The sequence below is a fragment of the Dromaius novaehollandiae genome, chromosome 19, assembly GCF_036370855.1.
Source record: "Dromaius novaehollandiae isolate bDroNov1 chromosome 19, bDroNov1.hap1, whole genome shotgun sequence".
In the NCBI taxonomy this organism is placed as follows: Eukaryota; Metazoa; Chordata; class Aves; order Casuariiformes; family Dromaiidae; genus Dromaius; species Dromaius novaehollandiae.
Genome location: NC_088116.1, coordinates 12,822,870 through 12,846,511, shown reverse-complemented (window position 1 = coordinate 12,846,511; position 23,642 = coordinate 12,822,870). Strand labels below are relative to the sequence as shown.

General features: G+C 45.5%; 1 protein-coding gene across 2 annotated transcripts in view; it reads right to left on the bottom strand.

Annotated features, from left to right (window-relative positions):
- Positions 1-23,642, bottom strand: part of TSPOAP1 (TSPO associated protein 1) — a 76,930-nt gene that overhangs the window by 35,975 nt on the left and 17,313 nt on the right. For both annotated transcript variants that reach the window (XM_026107177.2, XM_064523489.1), the window contains exons 4-11: positions 22,021-22,197; positions 18,248-18,517; positions 12,035-12,142; positions 10,976-11,059; positions 7,844-7,933; positions 6,952-7,074; positions 6,445-6,549; positions 6,033-6,083 (exon numbers count right to left, since the gene is read on the bottom strand). In XM_026107177.2, the coding sequence (XP_025962962.2) occupies positions 6,033-6,083; positions 6,445-6,549; positions 6,952-7,074; positions 7,844-7,933; positions 10,976-11,059; positions 12,035-12,142; positions 18,248-18,517; positions 22,021-22,197 (1,008 nt within the window). The remainder of the gene's footprint in view (positions 1-6,032; positions 6,084-6,444; positions 6,550-6,951; positions 7,075-7,843; positions 7,934-10,975; positions 11,060-12,034; positions 12,143-18,247; positions 18,518-22,020; positions 22,198-23,642) is intronic.

The window sequence follows — 23,642 nt, the reverse complement described above, 5'->3', positions numbered from 1 at the left end:
TGGGCCTCAGCTCCTCCAGGCACCAGGAAGGGCAGAGGGCTTCAGTGCCTCAGCCCATGCTGCAAAACATCTGTGTGATGCAGGCAAGCTGCACACTTTGCAGCCAGGTCTTACAGGGGTGAATTGCTGCAGGAAAACACACAGTGAGTAAAAGAAAGCTATTTCTCAGCAAAGAGATGTAGAGCAGTCTTGGGGACATCTTGTGGAGAAGGAAATACTCATTCCTTCTAGGAGAAGGAAAAAAATATTTGTCTCAATTTCTTAGTATTCTTTTTCTACCAACTTTAGATCTTCTCCTTCCAAAATGCTGCCAAGTCCTGGCCACCCTTTCTATCATCCCTATACACCCCCTATATATTTCCTAGCTGTGGCAAGTTCATTCCAAGGGGAACACAACTGCTCCTTTTCCTCTTCTCACTCTTGCCACCACACGACAGCTCACTCTAGATTCCAAGACAGATTCACTGTGTAGGACCTGTTCATGCACTTCAGGTAATAACTGAACAAAAGCCACTAGTGTTGGACGGGAATTTCTCACCTAATCAGTAGTTTTTCAGAGTTCATGCAGAAAATCCAACTTCTTTAATTTGGTGTTAGTGCATCTGGCTGAGGTGCAGCTCTGCCTTGCAGGAGGTGGCATTTGAGCGCTTCCTATTCCCTTTTTTCCCTTTGGGCTGAGATCACATCAGGCTTTCCAGTCACTCATCTAATCATTTCGAGTAGGAAGAACACATCAAAACAGATGACTCTGAACTGTGCTCTTCAAAATTTTCCCTTCTATAAAATGTTTTCAAAATGTCTACTCCTCCTTCCACCTCAAAAATTGAATCATGCCTTGAAATATCTTGTGAGACAGAAAGTCTGTTTTTTAAGCAGCTCTAAAACACATCTGACCTGGAAGAAGCTTTCTTTCTTGTCTCAGAGGACCGCAAAATCTTTCTGGCTCACTCCCTATCAACTTCTGAGCATGCAGGTGATTTTACTTTATCACATTGTACTTGTTTAAAACGTGTCAGGTTTTCACTTGTTTCCTACCAACTGGCTAGGAGCTCTCCATCTTCAAGGAAAAACTACTATTTAGGAAATTCACCAATACGAAGTCTGGCAAGAAGAAACAGTCTCTATACGGAAAGGAAATATCAGATTTCATGAACAGCTTCCAGAAGTGTCTGCGCTCTCCACTTCCTCAGAGCCAATTCCTTCCATTAGCCACATCACACCAGAAATGGAGAGAAAAAGCACAATCATTCCTTTACCCTCCAGATACCTGGATCTACCACTTCAGCACTGTGATTTAACAGATGTAAAAAACACAGCATGAGCCTTTGTGCTCTGACAGCATTATCAGTCCCAGAGTTCAACGAAACTATGAGATCCATTTTTAACTTATGAGACTTTTTTTGTAAGCAATGGCAACAGGTGATATTCTTTTACTTGCCCTTTGTTTTTTAGGATTTCCTGTTCACTGAAGCCACGTTACATAGGATTTCTCCGCAATCATGAGGGCTTATATTTACTTCAATTAAGATTTTTAACATAAATGCTCCTCCCTAAGCATTGTGTCTTAATGAAAAAAAAGAAACTACAGACTATAAGGACAACTGTACTGGATCAAACCAGAGCTTCCTCTAGACCAGCACCTTGTCCCTGATCACACCTTGGGACAGAGCCTTTGACAAGGGACAGGTACAGAATGACTGAGGGACCATGGAGGGTTCTCCCATCTTGTGATCCGGAGATCAGAGCCAGCAGATGCATCTGGATGTTGTGCTTAACAGCATCATAAACCTCCATCCTGTAAGTTTGTTAATCACAGTTTAAATCCATTTATAGTGGTGGCCAAGCCAATATCCTGGATAATCCTGAGTTTAATTCTGAGATACCTAATTAAATGGTCAGGTGTCCTTTACATCTTGTGTTATTCAAAACAATGCACAAGCATCCCCTAATTACTTTTGTCACATCACAAACAATGTACAGTTCTAGTAGACTGCTCTCAGAGATTCACACACAACTAGGCAAGCAGCGAGTTTCCAGGCCAGTGCTAGGAAGCAGGTAGTCAAGGAAGGGGAACCTGAGGACACGGTCAGGAACTGCAGGGAACCGGCAGGAACCAAACTGCAGACATAGGAAAGAAGGGAGACTTTTGTGTCTATGCCTAACCTGAAACGGGGAGAAAGAGGAGCCACACACCAATTGCGATTGAGTAGCATGATTACTAGAAGAGGCTGCAAGAGCAGGAAGCAGAGCATGGTAGTGTGAATTTGACCATGAATTCAGGAACTTGCTCTTATTTTCCCACCAAGTTAGACCCAACCACCACCAGCACATTCCTGTCCTCCCAGACACTTTCCTTCTTGGCTGCTCTACTACATTCCTCCTCATATAGATGATGTTCCCCATCCAGATCTCCCTTCTTACCTTTTTCTGTATCTTCTGCTATATGTTTTTGAGATCAGAGAATCAAAGAAATACTTAGTTTAGAAGGAGAGACTCTGGAGGTCAGCAGTCCAACCTCCTGCTCAAAGGATGGCTGACTCCAAAGTTTGATCAGGTTGGAAGGAACTTCCAGCACTGCACACAAATGTGGGTGCCCCTTCCACAAGATGTGGTCACACCCTAACAATGACCTTGGGCCAGGGCCAATTCCTTTTCTGAAAGTTCTGATTCCTGCATTTACCTTTTCGATACGGCCTGTGGCTTCTCCTCCATGTGCATGCCTTTGCACTTTCTGATAGTCAGTGATATTTGTCATTTAATCTCCCAGTTACTCATAAGGTTTCCCACAGCTCTTTGCAGTCAGATTTGAAGCTGACTGTCAAAAACGATTTTCCATCAGGTGCAAGTCCCATAACTTTGATACAAAACCTCATTCCAAATCTTTTGTGAATATCTTGACTAGCACAGCTCCCAGAGTATAACACCTTTATTATCTCATTAGCTACTAACGGTGCTGTGAAAACAGTTATTCATAATCCCTGCTTCCTGCCTTCCAACCAAATACAAAGCCAGCAGGACCTGTCTTTTTCTCCATCACAGTCTCATTTGAAAGAAACACTTCAATCTTGGACTGCAAGTATTTCCCAAAAGACCTTCAAATGCATGTAACATCAGAAGAAGGCGCAGAGTTTGACAAAACTGAAAATCTGAAAAAAACCAATAAAAGCTCCAAATTTTAATTGATTGAGGAAGCAAAGCTTTTAAACAGAAAAGCAGCTGCTCCATCAAACTTGTAGTGGTAGCTCCTTTCATTACATTTATTTTTTGGAAACGACACTCTTGCAATCCTTTACAGAGTACAGTTAAAACAGATACATCAAGCAAATGTCAAAGTTAGGGAGGGGAGAAACACGTCCTACTTGATAGGATTATATCAGTACCTGCATGCAATCCAAAGTATTCTGTCAGCAAGGAAAAGAGCAAAAAGAGATATAAAACCACATCAGCAGTCACATTAGTCAAAAATCAGCCCACCTGCCAAAGATAACCCACCCCTCAGTTTGAGTGAGATTGTTTTTGCACTGACTTACAGTGTCTGCCTTGTTTCATACTGAGACTATCACCGCAAGTCAAGCATCCACCTGCTAAACTAAAGCCAAATCCCACAAATCAAATGCATGTATAAGGATGCACCTTTTGAGGACCTCCAAAATTCAATCAGCTTTTAGCAATAAGTTTAAGTGCTAAATTTCAAGCCTTCTTTTCCCAGTATATTGCAACCACTCTTAAATATCACAGAACTGACTCCTGCCCAGACCTTTCCCCAGGTCTGAGACCAAGGAGCGCTGGGAAGAAAAACACAGCTCAAAACCCAGCTTTGAAATTATTTCAAGCAGCTAACAGCCTGCTCAGTCATGCACCCTGCTCCCAGGTCAGGAAAGACAACTGAAGCTAAGCTAAGCTCTATTCATCATTTTTCCCAACAAAACTCTAAACTGGATCCTTGAAATTCGGCTGTTGCCTTCTTCATCTACAAAGTCTAAAAGGCAGTTGAGACTCTTGTGTCCTCATTTACTTTTGAACCACTACTAAATTCTTTCATTCCAATGTCTATAACTCTCAAAGTCTTCTTTCTAAGCTGTGTCAGTCAGTCTACATATGGCATCTCTTCACAGAGAAACCAACCCATACCTCTACTCACCTCCTGACATCCTTACCATAGAATCACAGAACAGCGGATGTTGGAAGGCATCTCTGGAGATTGTCTAGCCCACACCACCCTGCTCAAAGCAGGGTCAGCTAGAGCAGGTTTGCTCAGAGCCTTGCCCAGTCAGGCTTTGAAAATCTCCAAGGAATGGAGACTACACTTAAAACAATCATGCGGCTGAACTCTTCCAACAGGGAAATGCATCACACCCATTCATCCTTGAGATGACACCAAAAAGCAATCCAAACACATTTAAAATGAGAATATGTAGTGTAGACACCCCAAAATTCCTAGGTCTATCCTACACTGATGCCCTGGAATGGCTACAATTAAACTTAAGTCATTTAAATGACTGCCACTCCACATTAAACTAGTTTTTAATGACAACTTCTCTTTCTTCTGCCCTCCTGCTGTCACTACCATAAAGCATCCCTGTACCAGCAACGTGGAAACAAGAATGTTTAATTGATGAGGCCCTCATAGAACAGCACAACCAGCCTCTCAAGCATAGAATGACTGTCCCCTTCCTCCTCTACACAGGTAGCTGTCTAGTTGAAAGAAAGAGGCTGCTCCAATCCTGCAATGAATTCAGAAAACACTTGCCAAGCATCAATCCTCTCTTCCCTTAAATGTTATTAAGAAGCCAGCTAAATGCTAACTGACGTACGAAAAGCAGCTGTATCAGCCCAGCTCTTGTCTTTGCAGCCAAAAGCAGCTGCCCAAGAAAGAACCTGGGAACAGGCAATACATAATGTCACTTCACCACGATATTCTCCCAGGCTGCAACAACTTCAATCGCACCTACTAGGAGCCCAGCACTCTGGGGATCTCACAGCCCAGACACAGGTCAGGCCCACTCAAAGGAGATGCTGTTTGCAGCCATGCAGCAATATCCTCAATCAAGGACACTTGCCATCTTGCTCTAGTGATGTTGCAGAGTCTCCTGGGCTCCTAACAACCACAGAGCTCTTGAACAGTGGTGGACAGAGACATTTCAGTCTGCCATCCATGACTGTATGTATGTTACAGACAGGGCCTTGGCTCATTAACATGAGAGCTCATTGTCGTCCAGGTGCCCACCTTAGCCTAAGGTGTTTTTGCACTCAGAAAACCTCAGTGCACCAAGAGAGCAGAAGGTGCCCCCTGTGCTGTCACAGCTAACCCCGCTCATAGCACTGGCTTTCCCCTGTCACATCAAGTTCCAGGGCTTGCTGCTTTGCCTTTACAGCTCCAGGAATTCTGTCAGCGTTTTCTCGAAGGCCATCTTGATACACACTGAGACAGTGCAAATGAAAAGTAAGATAGTGCTAATCACGTCTCCCAGCCTGCATCATTAAGTTGTCTGCTGCCACAGCAAAGCCTATTCTTTACACATCTCAGAGAACTCACATAGCTGGTCCCAGACTACCAAACAGCACAAAAGAGCTGCCTCAGGCCTCATTACTTGTTAGGCTGAGGCAAAGGCCACATTTCTCCTTTCTTCATTAATAAATAGCATAGAGCACATATACACAAAAGAAATGTCAAATCACATGGACCCAAGTATTCTTCCCCCCTGCAGATGATCCTGGAAAAAGCAGCAGGCAGATCAGAAGTTAGTTACTTACATGCATCCTTCAAAGAGGTATTGGGCACAGTCTGAATGAAGTACCCTAATTCAAGGACTGAACAGGCTGGAGTTGAACTTTTCAAAACTTTAATTCCAGTGACTACTCTGCCAGCACAACTGATACTTGTGCACAGCAGCACTGTCTTGTGACAGACTTACACTCTACAGCATTCTGCACAAGAATCAATAAAATCCGGGGCATCGACAAAACTGACATTATGAACAGAGGATGCCAAATCTGCAGCCCCTTATCTGTCTTGTTTTCTTTTGTCTTACCTCTAGAAGCTGTACTGCTCCTTCATGTTCCCTTTTTGCCTCTGCCTGGGCCTAAGTAGAAATAAGAAACAGTAAATAAGAAAGCAGCCTATCTAAGCTCACTTCTAATAATACTGTCATCACCTTGACAGACCCCATTATAGATTTAAAATGCTGGACAGACTGAAGGCATCTCTGATCTATGGACAAAGAGCAGTGAGAGATCAGAATTGTCATTCATGAGAAAAGCCTCTCACTTTGCCAGGTAACAGAGCTCCCCTAGACAAAGACATGCTTCCCTGGGTTACTTTATCTGGTAGACTCACACATACCTCCTCCCTACACTGCCCCTCCAAGGAGACATGGTGTAGGACTCCCATCTCTTTCCAGGGATTCAGAGAGTAAAATGTCCATTTTCTCACATGCTGCATACCTGCTGCAACCGTCTGACTTCCTCTTGTTTCTCCTTCAGGACTAGCAGCGCTTCCTTGTGCTCAACTTCCAGCTGCTGCCTTCGCTCAGCCACATCTCTCATGTGCTGCAGAACAATTCGCAGACAGTTTAAGGGCAACATTACTGAAACATCATCCTGTGTCCTACCACAGGCCACAGAATGAAAACATGGTCTGTATTTCACATCATCATTAAACAGAGAAGAAAGTAAGAAATTCCCACCACAAGACAGAGCAACACAGTCAAAGAGAATGCTTAAATCAGTGATGGCCACCATACTTGCCCTCCCACCCACACCCCTGCAGCAGCCTTTCTCCAGCATCTCTGCCCACCTTGGAAGGCCATGTCCCAGGGTGCCAGCACAGAAGAATCCCCAAGAGAAGCACAGATGCAAATATTGGACAAAAAGAACAAAGAGACAACCCGTGCCAGCCAAAAGAGCATTAAGTGTCAAAACAGTCCTTCCAACCATATGGGTCTTACTGACCTTCAGCACCTGCTCTAGATTCTCCAGCTTGATTTGAAGTCCTTGATTTGTCTGAATCACAGAATCTCGTTCCTTAGTAACCAAAACAACCTGCAACTTCAGGTCAGCATTCTCAGATTCAACCTGGAAAGAAAGGCTTGCCAATTAGCACAAGTAGCCATAGCCATAATAGAGGATCATTTATTTTCACATCTCAATAGGCAGTTTTGCAGACCTGATTCCCAGTTGTGAAGATACCAAAACCACCAACCTCCTCTCCCTCTGGTTTTCATTCAAAACAAATGTTCATGCATTTGTATCTGTCTTTAATGTGATGAATACTTGTTTGCACATACAAAGCAGTGCAAATATCCTGCCTTTGCCCCAAGACCTGAAGCTTTTGGGTATTCCACCTGGCAAGGGTAGTTCTGAGTTGCACATGGGTGGCTCTCTTCCCTGCCCTCTAAGCTCTGCCCCATCATCAGCCAACACACCCCTTTTTGGGGGTTACAGTAAAATGCCAGAAGTGACTGTGACCACTTGCAAACATGTCACACCCTCCATGATGGGTTCTGCTCTACCAGTGCCCTGACTAGTGCACACTGCTCCTCGCCCACTGTCTGTCTTTGGTTAGGAACTCATTAACAAGTTATTTTAGGTAAACAAACCAAGTATGAACTCAAGTAAGAGCAAAGCATCTCACTCCAGCCTATGCAAATTCCATAATAAACACAGGGCAGTTTACTGTTCTGCTTGCAGTTACCATGTGGTACCAAGGACGGACAAGTACTCAGACAGGCACCCAACAGTTACTGAGCTGGCAGCCTAAAAACCTACTATGCTAGTAAGTTCTTCTCAGCCAAGTTTTACAGAGCTAATGCTCCATCTGACAAACAAAAATACTGCTTTTTACCTGTCCTGCCCATCCAGCCTTCTCATTTAGCTGTGAGTTCTCTTCAGCCAGTCGTGCATTTTCACTTTGTATCTCCTGCAGCTGGATCTCCTGTCCAGAAACAGCAGGTGTTACTCCACCAAGGTCCTCGATTAACCCCCCTGCCACCTTCTCCTACTGAGTGTCAAACAGGCAGCTCCACTGCTCCTGCTGACTGATGGTGCAGGATGCTGATGCAATGCTGCTTGAGGAGTGCAAAGCACAAGCATGCAGCCCTGCTCAAACAGATAGCAGCCCTGTATCAGGTGTTCTGTTAACTTTCTTCTTCCATTTCTGTAGCCCCAAAGCCCAGAATGAAAAAGATATTTCCTTGTCTACCTCGCAGCTCCAATGACACATCATTTAAATGCTGCTGTCTGGAACTATCCCCTATCTGCATCTACAATTTGCTGAGTTTCACTGCTGGTTCAAGATCAGAGTCTTCTTGACAAATTTCAGCTAAGGAGGAAAAAATATTTGGAATAATAAAGCTAAAAACAGTTCTAGACTGCAAATTCAATAATAGGAGTTTTAAATGGCTGGGTCTAATTCAAAAATCAAGGATTCAGTCTGGAGTCAAGAAGGCAACGTGAGCCAGCTATCACTCTGCCTTAAATAACAGTGTCTCTGAGCAGGCAGGAGACTATGGACATATGGAGAGACTTGTCAGGTCTAGCCCATCTGCAGAGGGTTTGTACAGCATGCTTTGTAGACCATTGGGGAAATTTAAGTTTCACAATCACAAATAACTCCACATAGACACACACACTCTCCCCCACACCAACATTTTACACATATCAAATATTTCCTGGATATTCTAAGAACTAATTCCCTATGCTGGCAGAGTCTCGGTCCCAGTAGTATAAGGTGAGGTGGTCCCTTCTTGATCTTGAAAAGCTACTGTCCAGCAACTCTACATCCAATGATGTATTTATTCCTTAAGGACCCGAAAATAACCCAGACCAAAGGTGCCTCTAGCCCAGAACCCTACTGCTGACAGTGGCCAACAGAGGATGCCTAGACAGGAGAGAAAGAGCAAGGCAAGCAGGCAATGATACTTCCCCAGCATTCAATACTGTAGCTCAGGGACTTGCAGCTCATGGGGAATCCCCAAGAAGCTCAACAAGTTCCAATGAATTTTTTATGTTAAAATAAAGAAGCGCACTCGGATTTGGCTGAGTACTGTGATGGACAAAGACCGTCCCATCCAGCTGCTTAATACGTCCACTCTCTTTCCCTGCAATCAGAAAGGTGAGCAATCAGTCAGCAGTACTGAAACGTATCAGCAAAGAAACCTACCACAGGGATGCAGAGGAGGGAGAAGACATAACTATGCCTTGTGCAGACCATAAAGACACAACTAAGCCTTGGAGATGGCTACTATGATGGGTGGCCTGCAGCTCACATAGGGCAGCACAGATCTTCCCTCTGCGCTACAGAAATTGGGAAAATGAATAGAACAACAACTGCTCCCAAAGCATTTCCCTAAAAGATGAACATAAAAACGATGTCTTTTTCTGGTAGTTGACCTGTTCCAGGTCCTAAGGCGATCTTGAGAGCAACAAATTTCTGAGACAAGTGAACTAGATCAAATGCTAACAAATAAGATGCCTGACTGAAACCAGGCACATGAACACTTCCATTAGAAAGAAAAAGCCTGACTGCAAGTTGCTGCAGCAACCAAACATCCAACCAAGGTATTGATCACAGAAGGAAAGACTGTTCCAAGCAGCTTGGATTCAGTGGCAAAACATGTGTGTGTGTGACCCATGGCAAAAAAACAAATTGTACAAGTAGCAATGGAGAAAAGCCCTACTAGTTTTGGCAACCAGACTGCAGGTGCCTCCTCTCAGCTTTCTGCCATGACACAGTGTTGAAGAAAGAGCCATAATCTGACCTGGCTCATGATATACAGGTGCACATAAGTGTCTGACTGAAATCTCAACAGCAAAGAAACTAGCCAGAGGGCCAGATAAATAAATAGTTTCAGACTGCTCCTCAAGGGTAAGACAAAGCAAGGACACTCCTCTGGCATCTTGAAACAGTGGCAAATGCTATAAATTACAGATTGACACTGTAGAGAGACACTAGCAAGTGGACACACGAACGCCCAAGAATAAACAATTAGGTTGTGTTTCACCTTCTCCAATGCAAGATCTACAGAGAATATGGATAAGGTAGTTAGTGGATAAAGACAGACTGCTTGGCTCTGATGGTTCTGTCCTTCTCAACTCCAGGGCTACATTCATTTTTAGGCCAATTCTAGACTGGAAAAAAAAACATTAAATTAAACTCTTTGCAGTACATAATATCATGTGAAAGGCAGCATTGTACTAAAAGTAGATGAAGAATCAGCACAGTATCAAAGGATAAAACTGCTTTTGCAAAAATACGGGAATTAAAAGAAGCAGGTAAGATGAACAAGAAGCACTGTTGGGAGTGCAGAGAGTGGCCTAAAGCCAAAGCCTGGCAGGACGACTGTTGGAAATGAAACATTTGTCAGTATGAACCACATCAGAGACAAGCAATGAGGCTGAGCTATGTCTTATGGGTATTTAGACCCAACCTGAACTGAGCTTTGAGCAAGATGTAAAACATCTATTCAAACAGTAAACACCCTTGGGTGAAACTAAATATTGTGATAGTCACTAATACCACCTGTTACATTTGGACAATATGCTTAAAAAAATTCAAACACAAGGTAAAAATCCAGGCCTTGTGATATGACCTGCAAAACCTCCACAAAATTAAAGGGAGGCAGGTTTTCATCCAACAAATAAGAAGCACAAGGAAATGATCATAGGTATCTGTAACTACCATCTCAAGATGTAGAAATCTCATAATACTTTTCTGAAGTGCATGTGAAAATGGTAAATACCTCTCCAAACTAGTAAAAGCCATGGAGTTTCATCCAGTGATGAAACCCACAGCCAGCTGAAAGACTAAATAAACAATTTCAACTGCAAGGGCTGAAGCCCAAAATTTGTGACACTGCTGAAACTAAGAGAAAAACCAGTGACCCCTTACTGAGATAAACAGAAGAATATCCAAGAGGAGAATGAAACAATCTTTTCTGTCTTTATGCTCACAACAGAAGGGAACAAGAATACTTACCAGTTCCTTGCATCTTTTATGCTTTTTCCTCACTTCATGCTCAAGATTTTCACATTTTTTGCGCTTTTTTTTGAGTTCAAACTCCTGCACAAAAGAAGCACACATAGATCAGCAAGCCCATGTTCTTACAATGTATAAGAAATCCAAGCCCAGCTTCTCTGATCCAATGCCATACAGGTTTTTACTATTTTCTTCAGAAAATCTCTTTGTGACAAACACAAAGAGTTTAGAAATCCAGGGAGATTTTTAAAAAGGCAGTAAAAACAAAAACTTTTCAAGTCAAATAGCTATTTTTATGGCCCTTTCTTCTCTCCTCTGACCCTTTCAACGTTTGGAAACAGTCCTCTGTTTCCTATTTGCACAGATTGTTCCTATTTGCATCATAGATGAAGGATGGGATGTGGGGAAAAAAAAGACAGAGCTGTGCAAAATATTCAGCTTGAAACACTAGCTGTGCTAGAACAACTCTTATTCTAATCCAAATGACATCAAAACAGACAGCAGACATCCTCTGGTTATGTACCTTTATTTGTATTTACTTGCTACCATTCTTGGTTCCCCAGAAAGATATGAACTGCTGAAACTCAGTGTGAATTGTTCTTGTTTACTGGAATAATTCATAAGGGACATAATTCTCACACAACATCTGTCCCACATTAGTCATACCTAATCCATGTTCATATAAGACTAAATCCAACACAGCACAGAGTCTACTGGTATGTTTCCCCCTCATTTTGTTCTGAAGTATTCCACTGTTAGTGCATGCAAGATTCAGTAAAACATCTGGAGCTGTCACACAGCAACGTCCTCCATGCAGAGAAGGCCTGTACTTTGCCCACTAATTTTCCAAGTTGTGCCTAGTCCAGGTTTCCCACTTCCACAGAACATTTGCACCTAGAAATACTTCTGTCCCCAAAATCTCTGCTTGGATTCCACCGGTTAAAAACCCAAGAAGAGGTATTGCACTCCTCCATCTGAAAAGAGACTAGTTTCATTCTGAAAGGAAAAGGCCTATACCTACATTCCCCTCTTGAACCCACAGACAGGGCCACAACTCACCAGCTGCTGTATCTGTTGGCTACTCTCTTGGACTGTTATTGCATTTTGGGGAGGGAAATTTTCATGTTCTTCACAGGTAGGTCCCAAAGGTAGCACACCTGGCTCCGCCTGAAAAGGATGAGAGATCCCAGTGAGCTCAGAGACAACCAGAACTACAGAGCACACTGCGCTCTGGGGATAAGAGAAGGGAGAAGAGGCTGTAATGACACTACAGCCTGGATGAGCAAAACTCCACATGAAACCCCCTGATCTTCTCTGAACAGCACCATTACACATGAAAAAAGGTGGATGCCATGCCAGGGACTACTCAGCCAGCTAAACAGAGACCTGCGTTGGGCATCTCCAGGTACCCAGAGCCAATTGATCCAGCTTGATTGATCCCACAGTGCAACATTTGACTCTACAAAGCTCTGAAGCCTGAGTTCCCAGTCATGCCTCAACTAAAGTTTCAATGAGAGGCACCAGCAACACCTTTCATGGCCCTCTCCAAAGCAATAAAAACAAGAAAAACATCAGAAGAGAACATGACCCTCATGCAGAGCAGAAAGTGGAAGAGGGTTTTCAGTGAAGATTTCAGAATCCAAAGGGAGGGAAAAGCAGAGAAGAAATGCAAAGAAATGGAGAATCTCATCTCAGTGGGTAGCTGTGAAGAACTGAAATGGCAGCACATGTGCTGTGTGTCTTGTGTGTGCCAACACCAGATTAGATGAAGGGAGTAACTAGGCAAACCCTCTACAGAAACTTACCCTTCTCACACCTACCTCCGCTGTCACAATGTGCATTCAGACTCACTCATAAAAAAACCCAGCCAATTACAAAAGTACTCAAGAACCACTTCAGAAGTAGAGATCTACTTAAAAATTGAGGAAAAAATATCTCTGTTTTTTTATTCAAGTACATGGTCTGAAGACAAAGTTTCACATGAGATTTAAAACAGCTCATGAATTTCTATGCACTCCTCTCCTATTCTTTACACAAGTATTTAACAAAACACCTAGCTTTTTAATTTGGGCTACAAACGAAACATATCCTTGATGATGATTAATCTGACTTTTCACTGTCAACTGATGTATTTGAAATGGCATTCTCTGCCTAGACAGAAGACGGAAGAACGAGGGCTTTGATGTTGTTCTATTTTAAATGTTAGATTTTAAAGTTACTTCTGATAAATAGATTTTAGGGTCAGGAGATCTTTAGTATTGTTAAAGCCAACTTCTAGAATGAACAAGCCCGAGGAACTTACAATCCTATCTAAGCCTATGACCTTTGGTTGATCTCTCATAAGAAGTGGAATCTCTCATTTCACTTTGAGCATCTACAGTACTGAGTTATCTGTGCCAGCCAGTCTGAACTCCCTTTACAGTCAGTCATTAGGACAATATCTAATCTAATCTAGTCTACATCTAAGTTCATGGCTCCACTGCAGAAAGCCAAAAAACCATAAGAGATTATGGCCAAGCCCAGGTTATCAAGATTTTCAGATTCTCTGCTAAAGAGCTGGGGCCTGAAATGTGAAAATCTTGAAACCACCATCCTGCAGTGAGCTTCAGTGATGTCAAACCAACCACGGAACCAGGTCAGCATGGGACTCTGCTAGCCCAAGGGCCAAGCAGGGACTGGAAATCTTGAGCTCCTCCATCCAAGCCACGCACCCGCTGAGTCCTAGCTCTTTGAGCTCTCAGAAAAAGCTCAAACAAAGTGAAGACAAAAGGAAGACATGATTTTTGCCAGTGGAACTACCCCGTGGGACTATGGCATCTAACAAAAACCTTGGTCTCACTTGGTGCCAGAAACTTTTCAGGGGCAATATTTAACTCTGGAAAATCCATACATAAATGTTTCTGAGACGTCTTCTTTTTTTTTTTTCCCCCCTAAACCATCTGGCACAAAGTCTGTTTCAAATCTGTATTCCACTCCACCCTGAAAAATCCTGCTTTCTCACAAACAGAAAATGTTTCATCTTAGCCAGCTGTAACAAAATAAGGTCCCAAGCAATGCTACTTGATGCTACCTAGGGTTAGATACCCTCTGTACCAGTAACATATACTACACTTAACAATTCAAAGTCATGCTCTCCTGCAAATAACTACGCAAGACAAATCTGCTTGCTTGTGTTTGTTTCCCAGTAAAAAGCTAAACAAAATTATTAAATTTCTAATTACAGACAACTTTATGACTGCACAGTGAAAAAATTACAAAATTAAATTAGCCCACATGGACTTAATTTTCCCCCAAGAAGTGAGACATAGCCCCCAAACACATGCTCATGTATTGTTATTTTTCCGCAGAACCCAGACTCATCACTTCAACAGACAAATGGCAAATGAGGCTGGCACACATCATGAATAGAGCTGTGATCTGGAGCTGTGCCACCTCATTCACAGCAGGGACTGGAGGATGCTCAATGAATTAGCCAGGTGCAAGGAATGTGTTCAACAATACAGTTAAAAATAACTGTACAACAGCTGCTTCCTACCCCAAGCACTATCCACAGCATGTACTGATCACGGCAGAGACCCTGCAGGAGGATCAGGATGGAACTGCACGATTGATGGCCATGTTCAGGTTGCATCAGTTAAAGTCAAACATTTAACAGACACATAAATACCTGTGTTCTGACAAATGACTGGAAAGTTTAAAGCATGTAAAGCAGTAAATTAAAAATGTTATAGGCTTTCTAAAAAGCTCTGTTTCTGGCAGCCAGGAAGCACTCATCCCAATCCTGCCCCAAGACGAGGAAAGCAGACCATGCCTCTTTGCCCCTCACTCCTTCAAAAAACTTGGAAGGCAGCTGAGGAGGTAGCAGCGAGGAAAACACACTCTGCCAAAAGGCCCGACTCACAAGAAAGACACCTGACTGGGAATATGGATGCCCAATTGTGTCAGAGGCTTCTGCAAAAATCAGTGCATGGCATGGTGCCTTAACGTACTGACTGTTAGAGATGGTGATCCTAACCCTACATACTTTTGAGAGCATACATTTAACGTGCTGAACCAGCTCAAAGCATTTTTGTCAATGGCAGAAGGTCCTGGAGCATTGGCCACCCAACTGTGGACCATTCCTTCAGCTGTGTCATGGCAACTCTGTGCAATCTCATGATGAGCAAGCAGTGGGGAACAGGGTAACAGGAGGTTGTTTAAGGCAGCACTGCCACTGAAAGAAAACCCTGCTAAACTACGATTTGTGGCTACAGAGATAACCAGCATCCAAGAACCCCTAAATAAAGAAGTAGGAAAATCAGAGAGAGAACACAGAACAGGGATTTTCCAAGGAAACTCAGAGGAAAGGCTTATTCTTTAAACTTTGAGGGAGAGGGACTTCTTTGAAAGGGGATCTACCGCCCTGACACACCAAACTGGGGAGCTAGATAGAAAAAAAAAATTGCTCTTAACCATAGTAACTGTGTGGTTACTGCCTCAAGAGCCAACTTCATCCTCAACGTGACACCACATGCACCCAAACACAGCCCATGTGAACTGCAGCATTCTGTGTCACAGGGTTCAAAGAGACTGGCGACAGCCTCCTTGCTCCCCATTCACTGTGGCTATCAGACTTACTTTTGTCGATATTTTTCAGCTAGAAAATTCTTGACAATGAGGACAGACTCTCCTGAAGCAGAGAAATGAAGAGCAGCCATGAGAAAGACCACAGTGCATGTTCTTGTCGGACAGAATCTTCAGGGCCAGCTGAAAATCTAGGTATAAAAGGGCCATTCAAAGATAATGAGGACAGAGCAGAAAAACTAGAACAAGTCTGTGCATCTCTCTTCATCCACAAGGAATTTGGAGGGTGAGGGGTCACCACAGCAGAAATCTTAAACTATGAAGAATACTGCTTTCAGGCAGAAATGTCTGTAGAAGCACTATGGAAGCCAACAAAATAAATAGTCACAAATGACCAAGATCAGACAATGTTCACCCAAGAGCTTAAAAATCCCTCTGGCATGAACTAACTTCCATGTAACTGAATCATGAACTGCAGCGTGCAACTTCTTGCTTAACACTGCCTTAATACCAAATAACTGGAAGGTGGCAAATGTCAAAACTATTCCAGTGAAGATCTGGGGAAACACAGACCTGTACATCAGACACCTGTTCTGCAGAAACTGATAGAAACTTTAGCACAGACTAAGCAGACACTTAAAGAAAAAAAGATGTATTTGGAAAAAAAATATACAGACTCTCAAATCCATTAGAGAGTTTCTAAAGAGTCAACAGACAAATGGGTGAGGAAGATCAAGTAGGTACAGTCTGCTTTGGGTACTCTAAAGGCCTTCAGCTACAACCCTCTGACAGGCCTTTGAAGGCACTACACCACCACAGGATAAGAGGGAAGATTCTCTCATGGATATATATCTAGTAAAAATGAGAAGACTAGAGGAGAGGCAGCAGGACCCATGCTCTCCAAGTACTGACGTTGAAGAGACAAAGGGTGAGGAGGACCTCAAGACCCTGAGAGATTACAGAGTAATCATTACTCTGTAATTAATCATTACACAAATGATATTTCAATAGAACTCAATGCTTAGACAAAGGCAAAGAGATCTATTAGGAAAGGAAGAGAAAACTGCATTATGCCACTATGTAAATCAATGACTCACCAGTGCCTGAGATGCTGTGTGCAGTGCTGCTTCCCTCAACTCAAAAACGACAGAGAGAACGTACAGAGGAGACAAAGACGATGAAGACACAGAATGACTGCCACCCACAAAATCATGAAAGGGGCTAAAACTCTCCAATATAAAAACAAAAAAAAAGGCTGAAGGCAGGGCACAGATCTGTAGAATCATGAGTGACCTGGACAAGGTGAACAAGGCGCAAATATTCGCTGTATTGTCTATACAAACCAGGGAGCAGTAAATGAATGGAGATGGCAGGAATTTAGAGCAAAGGAAAGCCGGCACTTCTCACACAGGCAAAATATGTGAAATTCTGCAACGGGGTATTATGGGCACCAAAAACTTGCAGGGGATCAGAAAAGAACTGGGTAAAGAAATATCCACCGAGACCCCGCCGACCTTGGGGCACTACCCCGGCTCGGGAAGGGGACACCCAGTGCCGGGGGGGCCTGGCCCACCCTCATGCTCCCGGCCGCCGCCCAGGCCCACACGCACCCACCATGCGCCCACTGCCCAAGCTGCTGCCCGGGGGCTGCGGGGGCACGACGGCGCCCACGGCCGCCCCCAGCCCGCAGCCAGCTCCCCGCCCGCGGGCCTCGCCCCCTTTGCCGGCCTCCATCCCTCTCCCCACCCCCCTCCACCCTCTTCACGGCCGGTTTCGCGCCGGGACGCCGCGGAAAAACCCCGCCGCCCTAACCCGGGGCCCGAGAGCAGCGCGGCGCCGCCGCCGAGGCCCCGGCAGGCCAGGCCGGGCCGGGCTGGGCTGGGTCCCCCGGCGGTGCCGCGGCGGCCGACGAGGGCTCGGCAGGCCCCGCCGCGGGGGAGGCGCTGCCGGCGGCGCCTCGGGCTCGCTCGCCCGCCCGCCCCGGCGGCAGCCGCCCCCAACGCGACCCCCGAGGCGGCGGCGGCGGGGCGCCCCGGGAGGGCCCGGCCTTACCTGCCGGCTGCGCCCGCCAGCGGAGGGCGGGAGGCGGCGCCCTGCGGCGGCGCGGATTTGCCGGGCCGTACCACTGCGGCCGGGAGGGGCGGGCGGCGGCGCCCAAGGCCGCGGCCGGGCCCCGGGCGGCTGCGGGGGGCCGTGGTGCGGGCCGCTCCGGGCAGCGGCGCCCGGGGAGGGCGGGTGAGGCCCCGCGAGGCCGCCGGGGGCTGGGCCCGGCCTGGGGCCTGTCCGAAGGGCGAGCGGGCGGCAGTGAATTAGCGACCACGCAGCTTCAAGGGGCCAAACTTTCACAAGGGTTGAGCCCGGAGAGGCAGAAAGAGGCGCTGCCTAGTCCCCTGGGGTGGCAAAGGCAACATGGGAGACCGGTCCTGCAAAAGCCAAGCAGGACTGGGGCCCTGCCGCACTCCTCGGCCTCCTGCCCTGCCAGGGCTGCGCGGTGTTGCCGCGTTCGCGCTGGGCGATCGGGAGCTGCTCTTTCACCCCACGCCAGACAATACCCGACACTTTAATAGGTCATTTTAAAAACCAGCACAGTACCTGTTCGCAGCACACATGACCTGTAGCACTCACATACTGCAAGAAGCTTCCTGAGAACAGTAATTAATTGACTAATTAAACAGCCAAACTTTTAGGCCACTGACCCACTTGTCTCACCTTCCTGTGCACTTCCACTCCTAGCGCTGGGTCTCCCAAGTGGGCCTCCTTCAATGAAGGTGAGTCTTTTATGCAGGTATTTAGCATCGGTATGGATGGTCCCAAGCACGTGGTAGCACTTGGCAAAGCGCCTCCTGAACTAATTTTAGAGGAACGTAGACACTCCTTGAAATTTTTCTGTGCAATCTGTCGCTGTAGCCGTAATACTTCCTTCTGAGATTCCCGCAACAGGCGGTCAAACTCGATGACGTTCAGGCAGCGAGGGTCATCCTACAGGAAACGCAAACACAACGTTATATCGCTCCCAAGCTCGGAAAGATAGAACAGATCGGGGGTAGTGATTTAATACACAAACTCCAAAAGTGTAGTTGAAGAGATACTGTCAAAAAACGGGCCCAAGTGTAACATGGCCCACAAAGATTTTTGTTTCTTGGATCTCCAAAGCCTCAAAAACACTGTGCATCCTGTATGAGCATATATGATGATTTCTCCCCCAGATAAAAAGCTAGCCTATAATGCCCTTGCAACCATCTCGGAGCAAATGCATACTAAGGAGGGCTTTTCTAAGTGTGTCTATGGTACTCGCCAGCAGAGAGCGTGTCAGGATAATAGTATTTCATTTCTCAGCAAAACAAGAGTCTTAGCTGCTTGACTTCCTTGGCTGGGATGCTGGCGTTCTCTGGAGCCCTGTGTATCCACAGTGGTTAGGATTTTAAATGCTAGAAAGAATGAAGACTATCTGAGACTTGTTCAGTTCTGACTTCAGATTTCTTTAAATTCTTGATTTCTAACTTCTTCAAAGAGTTTGTGTGGACTCCCGTCTTTTATACAGTTGATCATTACTGTCTACTCCGGACCCAAAGCCAGCAGCTTTTGAAAGAAACCAGTGCAGTTTTACTCTCACAAAAATAGTGAGATATGCCACCAGTTTGTTTTAATTCTTTAAAGGTTTTCATGTTTTAGGAGGCTGAAGAAACACGTACCTGCACGTCCATAAAAGCTGGTTATGAAAACCTGTCTTTACAAATATGCTGCTGGAGGAGACATTGCTCATTCCCCTGGAAAGCTCATAAGCCAGTGAATTCAACACATAATTGGTATCCAGGACAAATTTAATCTGCTTTCCTGTAACTTCTGACTGGCCCTAAAAATAGTATGTGCTTTATAAATATGATACAATTAATGCAGAAGGGGGAAACTGAGGCACCATTAATGGAAACTGATTAAAGATTCCAGAAGTTAGAAGCTGAGCTCTCTTGTGTGCCAGACCCATGTCTGGGGTATCAGGGTAATAGTTCTTTATAAAAAATGGGCCATGGCTCTATACAAAATCTCCCTTCCCCCACCAAAAAAAGGCAGCTATTCCCAACAGGCAGCCTCCAAAGGAGGCTTGTTCTGGGGAGAACAAGGGAGAAGAAGAAAGCTCAGTTTTCCCCTCACAGTTTCTATTATCCACGTCCCCTGCAGCTGCCTTGCTGTTCCCTGCATTGCCCAGCTTCCAAGCACCGCCAGCTGGAAGCTGTAACACAGGCTGCCTGTCCAGTGCCGTGTCCGGCCTCTGCTGCCGCCACCACTTCTGTGATGTGGAGGGCAACCATCAAGGGCTGCAGGTACATGTTTTTTACAAGCAAGCTCCAGATCATATTCATCCCTCTTCTAGCTTGCACTCCAATAATGCCTTCATTAGCTCCTGTCCCATCATCCACAAAAGGTGTTAGAACTAAATCTTGGCAAGAAATTGCAACCTGGTTTTAGCTGTAGCTAGGGCTTGGTTGGAAGCCCATCACTGGAGCATGAGTCTCAGGAAATCATTTTATGCTGTTCTCAGAGCCCTGACTTTGCAATACAAGGCTAATGATTTTGCAGTCAGATGTGCAGGATGTGCTGCCACTGGAAAGGGACTCGGTAGATCTATTTCATAGCTATTAAAATATTTGTGCTGACTTAACTATACTAGATTAAAAGTGATTTGGTTACAAACTCTGAACACACACATAATATCACTGCATAGAAACCCTTTTACTGACATAATGTATTTAGCATGCTGCAGACAGATTAAGTGAATTTTGAATTTTAACTAGTTGAAAATTAAAATTTTACGAACAGCTTCCTTGATAGAGAAATGAGGAAAAACAAGAACAGACAGACAGTTTTCCTCTCTAGCATTCTTTGCAGATTCCTTGCTCATGTGTAAATGGCCCCTGTTATTGGTGCCTTGGCAGGTTATACGAACTGATGATATGTCCCACCTTCTCAGCCAGAGGTGGTCACCCATGCCCTAGCAAGGCAGCAGCTGAATTCATCAACCCTGAAGACTGTACTATGTGTACTTCTTTGGACTTGCTCACCCGCCTTTGTCACATTCCTCTACAATTTGTCACTGTCCTGTCCCTGGCGGGTTCACGTTGCCCAGCATGCTCTGGTATGAAGGTCAGACCATTTTGGAAGGGGTCTAGTTCCCCTTCTGTGGGGTCTGTGGTAAGCAGTCAAGAGGACAGGAAGGAAATTTCTTCTTGATGACACTATAAAGCACATTCAGACCTGGATAACTTTTTCCTATGTTTTAATGCCGGCAGGGATCACCAGGGCACCTCTATACCAACAGAGAGCAGCACCCAATTATTCTTGTACTGACTAGGTCTACATTAGAGAAAGAGGGAGAATCTAGCTTCAAACCCATAGTTCAAATGAACACATGGAGAGTTCAGCTACGGAAATAAATCCACGTTCATCAAGGAAGTTTGTTACCTAAATATTTATGTAAGTATGGTAAGTAGAAATGTAAGTATTCATTCAGCTCTGCTGGGAACAGGAACATAGTGTTGCACTTGACCACATCTGTATTAGTGAAAAAGGGAGAATGCAGTGTGAGTCCTAGAGCTGCTGAGCTGGTCATGAGAGTTTCTTAGCTAACCTACCCTTAAAATGTCCAGCCCAAAAGACATATCTGACATGCCCAGGACAGATTGTTTTAGTCACCTTGAGTGGGAATCATTTCACCTAATTTCAGATGTCTGCAAAGTGACCTTTAAAGTCACTGCAAAGAAAAAAAGTGCTTTGAGAGAGTAATGTGTCTGACCAATTTTAGACATCTTTCTCAGGATGAGATGTATTATCCCTTTTATCCCACTATTTACATGGTAAGGTCTGTGCTGGTGCTAGTAATAAAGGCAACATAGGGTCACCAGCCCAGATGTGGACATCAGCATTGTAGCTGTTTCCATAAACACCCATCCTTATCTTACAATTTGTACCCTTAGTAATAGTAACAAAACTTCATGCGTGTGGTTATCATCAGCCTTCAAAGGCTGTGAGCAGTCATTAAGCTGCAGCTCAAGACACAGGATTTAGACTGATTTTTGGAAATGTGCTCAGCCGATTTAATTTTTGAAGAAAAACTTATGAAGAAGGCCCTGCTTCTACATCTTGCAGGAAGCCCAGCACTATGAAAGGTCATCCTGTACCCGTGGCTTCTCAGTGGTTTCCACAGGAAGAATTTTAGTTGCTGCTGAAAATGGCAGCTCGGACGTATGGATCTGTAGGGTGAGAGCTGGGGTGTCCTCCCACGTGCTGTTCTGGAGAGATCCAGGCACTGTCTCGGCCACACACTCTCCCAGCTTCCTCTGTCCCAACTCACACATTGGAGGCATTCTGCTTTCAGTCTCCACTTGGGACTAATTAGCCTCATCCCACTTTCTGGAGCCTGATTCCCTGCAACTGGTATCCCACCATTTGTCTCCAGTCAGTGAGTGATGTCCCAGAAAGTTTCTCACCTTCCCTGCAATGAGTTTAGCCTGCAGCTCGCGACACTCCTGCTGTAGAGCTTCGATCTGTTTGTCTTTCGCCAGGAGAGCGCTGGCTTGCTCTGTCAGGTCCTTGGCACGCTGGCGGGCAAATGCTTTTTTACACAGCTCCAGACTGGAGCCCTTCAGAGGCACTGGAGCTGTCACCTGCACCGGAGAGAGAGCGAGCAGCAAGGGAGAAAGCCACATGCGTTGGTGTTTTATTTCAATTTTTTATTTCAATACTTTTTTCGACAGCCATCAGGCAGAGAGCACCGTCAAGAACAGCAGCCCAGCCACAAAGGACAGACAAGCAGACGGAGGAGCACAACAGACATACAGAAAAGTAGCAGGGAGGAGGAAGGGCTGCTTAGAGAAGTGGATCAGAAAAGAGGTGGGAAAGAGAAGGTGCTCAGCAGATGGGTCAGGTGGTCTAGTCAGCACAGGGAACTGCAGGAAGAGCAAAAGTGGGAAGAGGAGATGAAAGGAGGATAAGGACAGAAAGACTGAAGAAGACTGCAAAGAGAAGGGGATGACAGTTGGAAAGACCAGCATGGGAACAAGATTGGAGGTGGCCAAAACAGGAAGAGACATGGAGATTTTTTCAGGGTCCTGGGAAGGCACTGATCAATGGAAAATACCATCAAAGAGGGAGGTAAGAGAGAGTCCAGTGCCTGGGCCAAAGGAGCTCTTCGACTTCATATGCTCTCTGTGAGGGAGAAGAGAGCAAGGGTGGAGAGCTTGGGAGCCGTGCAAGGGGAGGGGGAGATGGGGCTGGGAAGTAGCCTCTGGGCAGAAGCCCTGGCAGTAGCTGAGGCTGCCCTGGAGACCATCTGGTCTCACATCTGGCCACAGTCTCCCCAGGGATCAGCACAGGTGAATGTCCCTAGGGCAAACGCTCCCACTGAGTACTGGCAATGTGGAGCCAAGCAAGCAGGCAGCTTGCTCCCCTCTGCTCATCTCAGCCCTCTGTACAGCAGGGCCACCTCTAGTCCCTGGATTTAGCAAACTCTGCCTCTGCCCATGCAGCTTCTCTGCACAAAGCCTGACTATCTGGCGAGGAGGATGCTCTCTCCCCTCCCTGATCAGGAAAAGGGCATCCTCTCTGCAAACTCTTCCTTCCCAGGTCTTCCTGAGCACCTTGTCCATGCGCAGAAGCTGTGCACAGGGCCCTGGCTCTGAAGGACCCGTGTACCAGGCACTGAAACCAGCTGCTGCCAGACTAACCCCAGCTCCTCAGGTCCCCTTCCCTGAGCATGTGGCTGCCTCTCCCTGCGTCCAGCCCACCCCCCACAAGCCTCCACCACTAAGGCATTTTCTGCTGCAAGGAGACCTGGGCCAGCCCACGGCTGTTTCGCTGAGGTGAGTAACCCAGGAGCTCAACTCTCCCAGCACTGACACAGTTATTAAATAGCAACCACCCCAGGGTTTTGTTTGGAAAAAATAAATAAAATAAAAACAGTATTTGTGCAGTTGCTGGAGGGGCTGTGCTGCTATTGGATGTATATCAAATGATTTCTCTTAACATCCATCTGGCAGCAACTGCTCTCCTGCAAGTACCAAACCCAGTGACAGATGGGCAGCTCAGTGCCCAGGACAGAGAGACAAGGCAA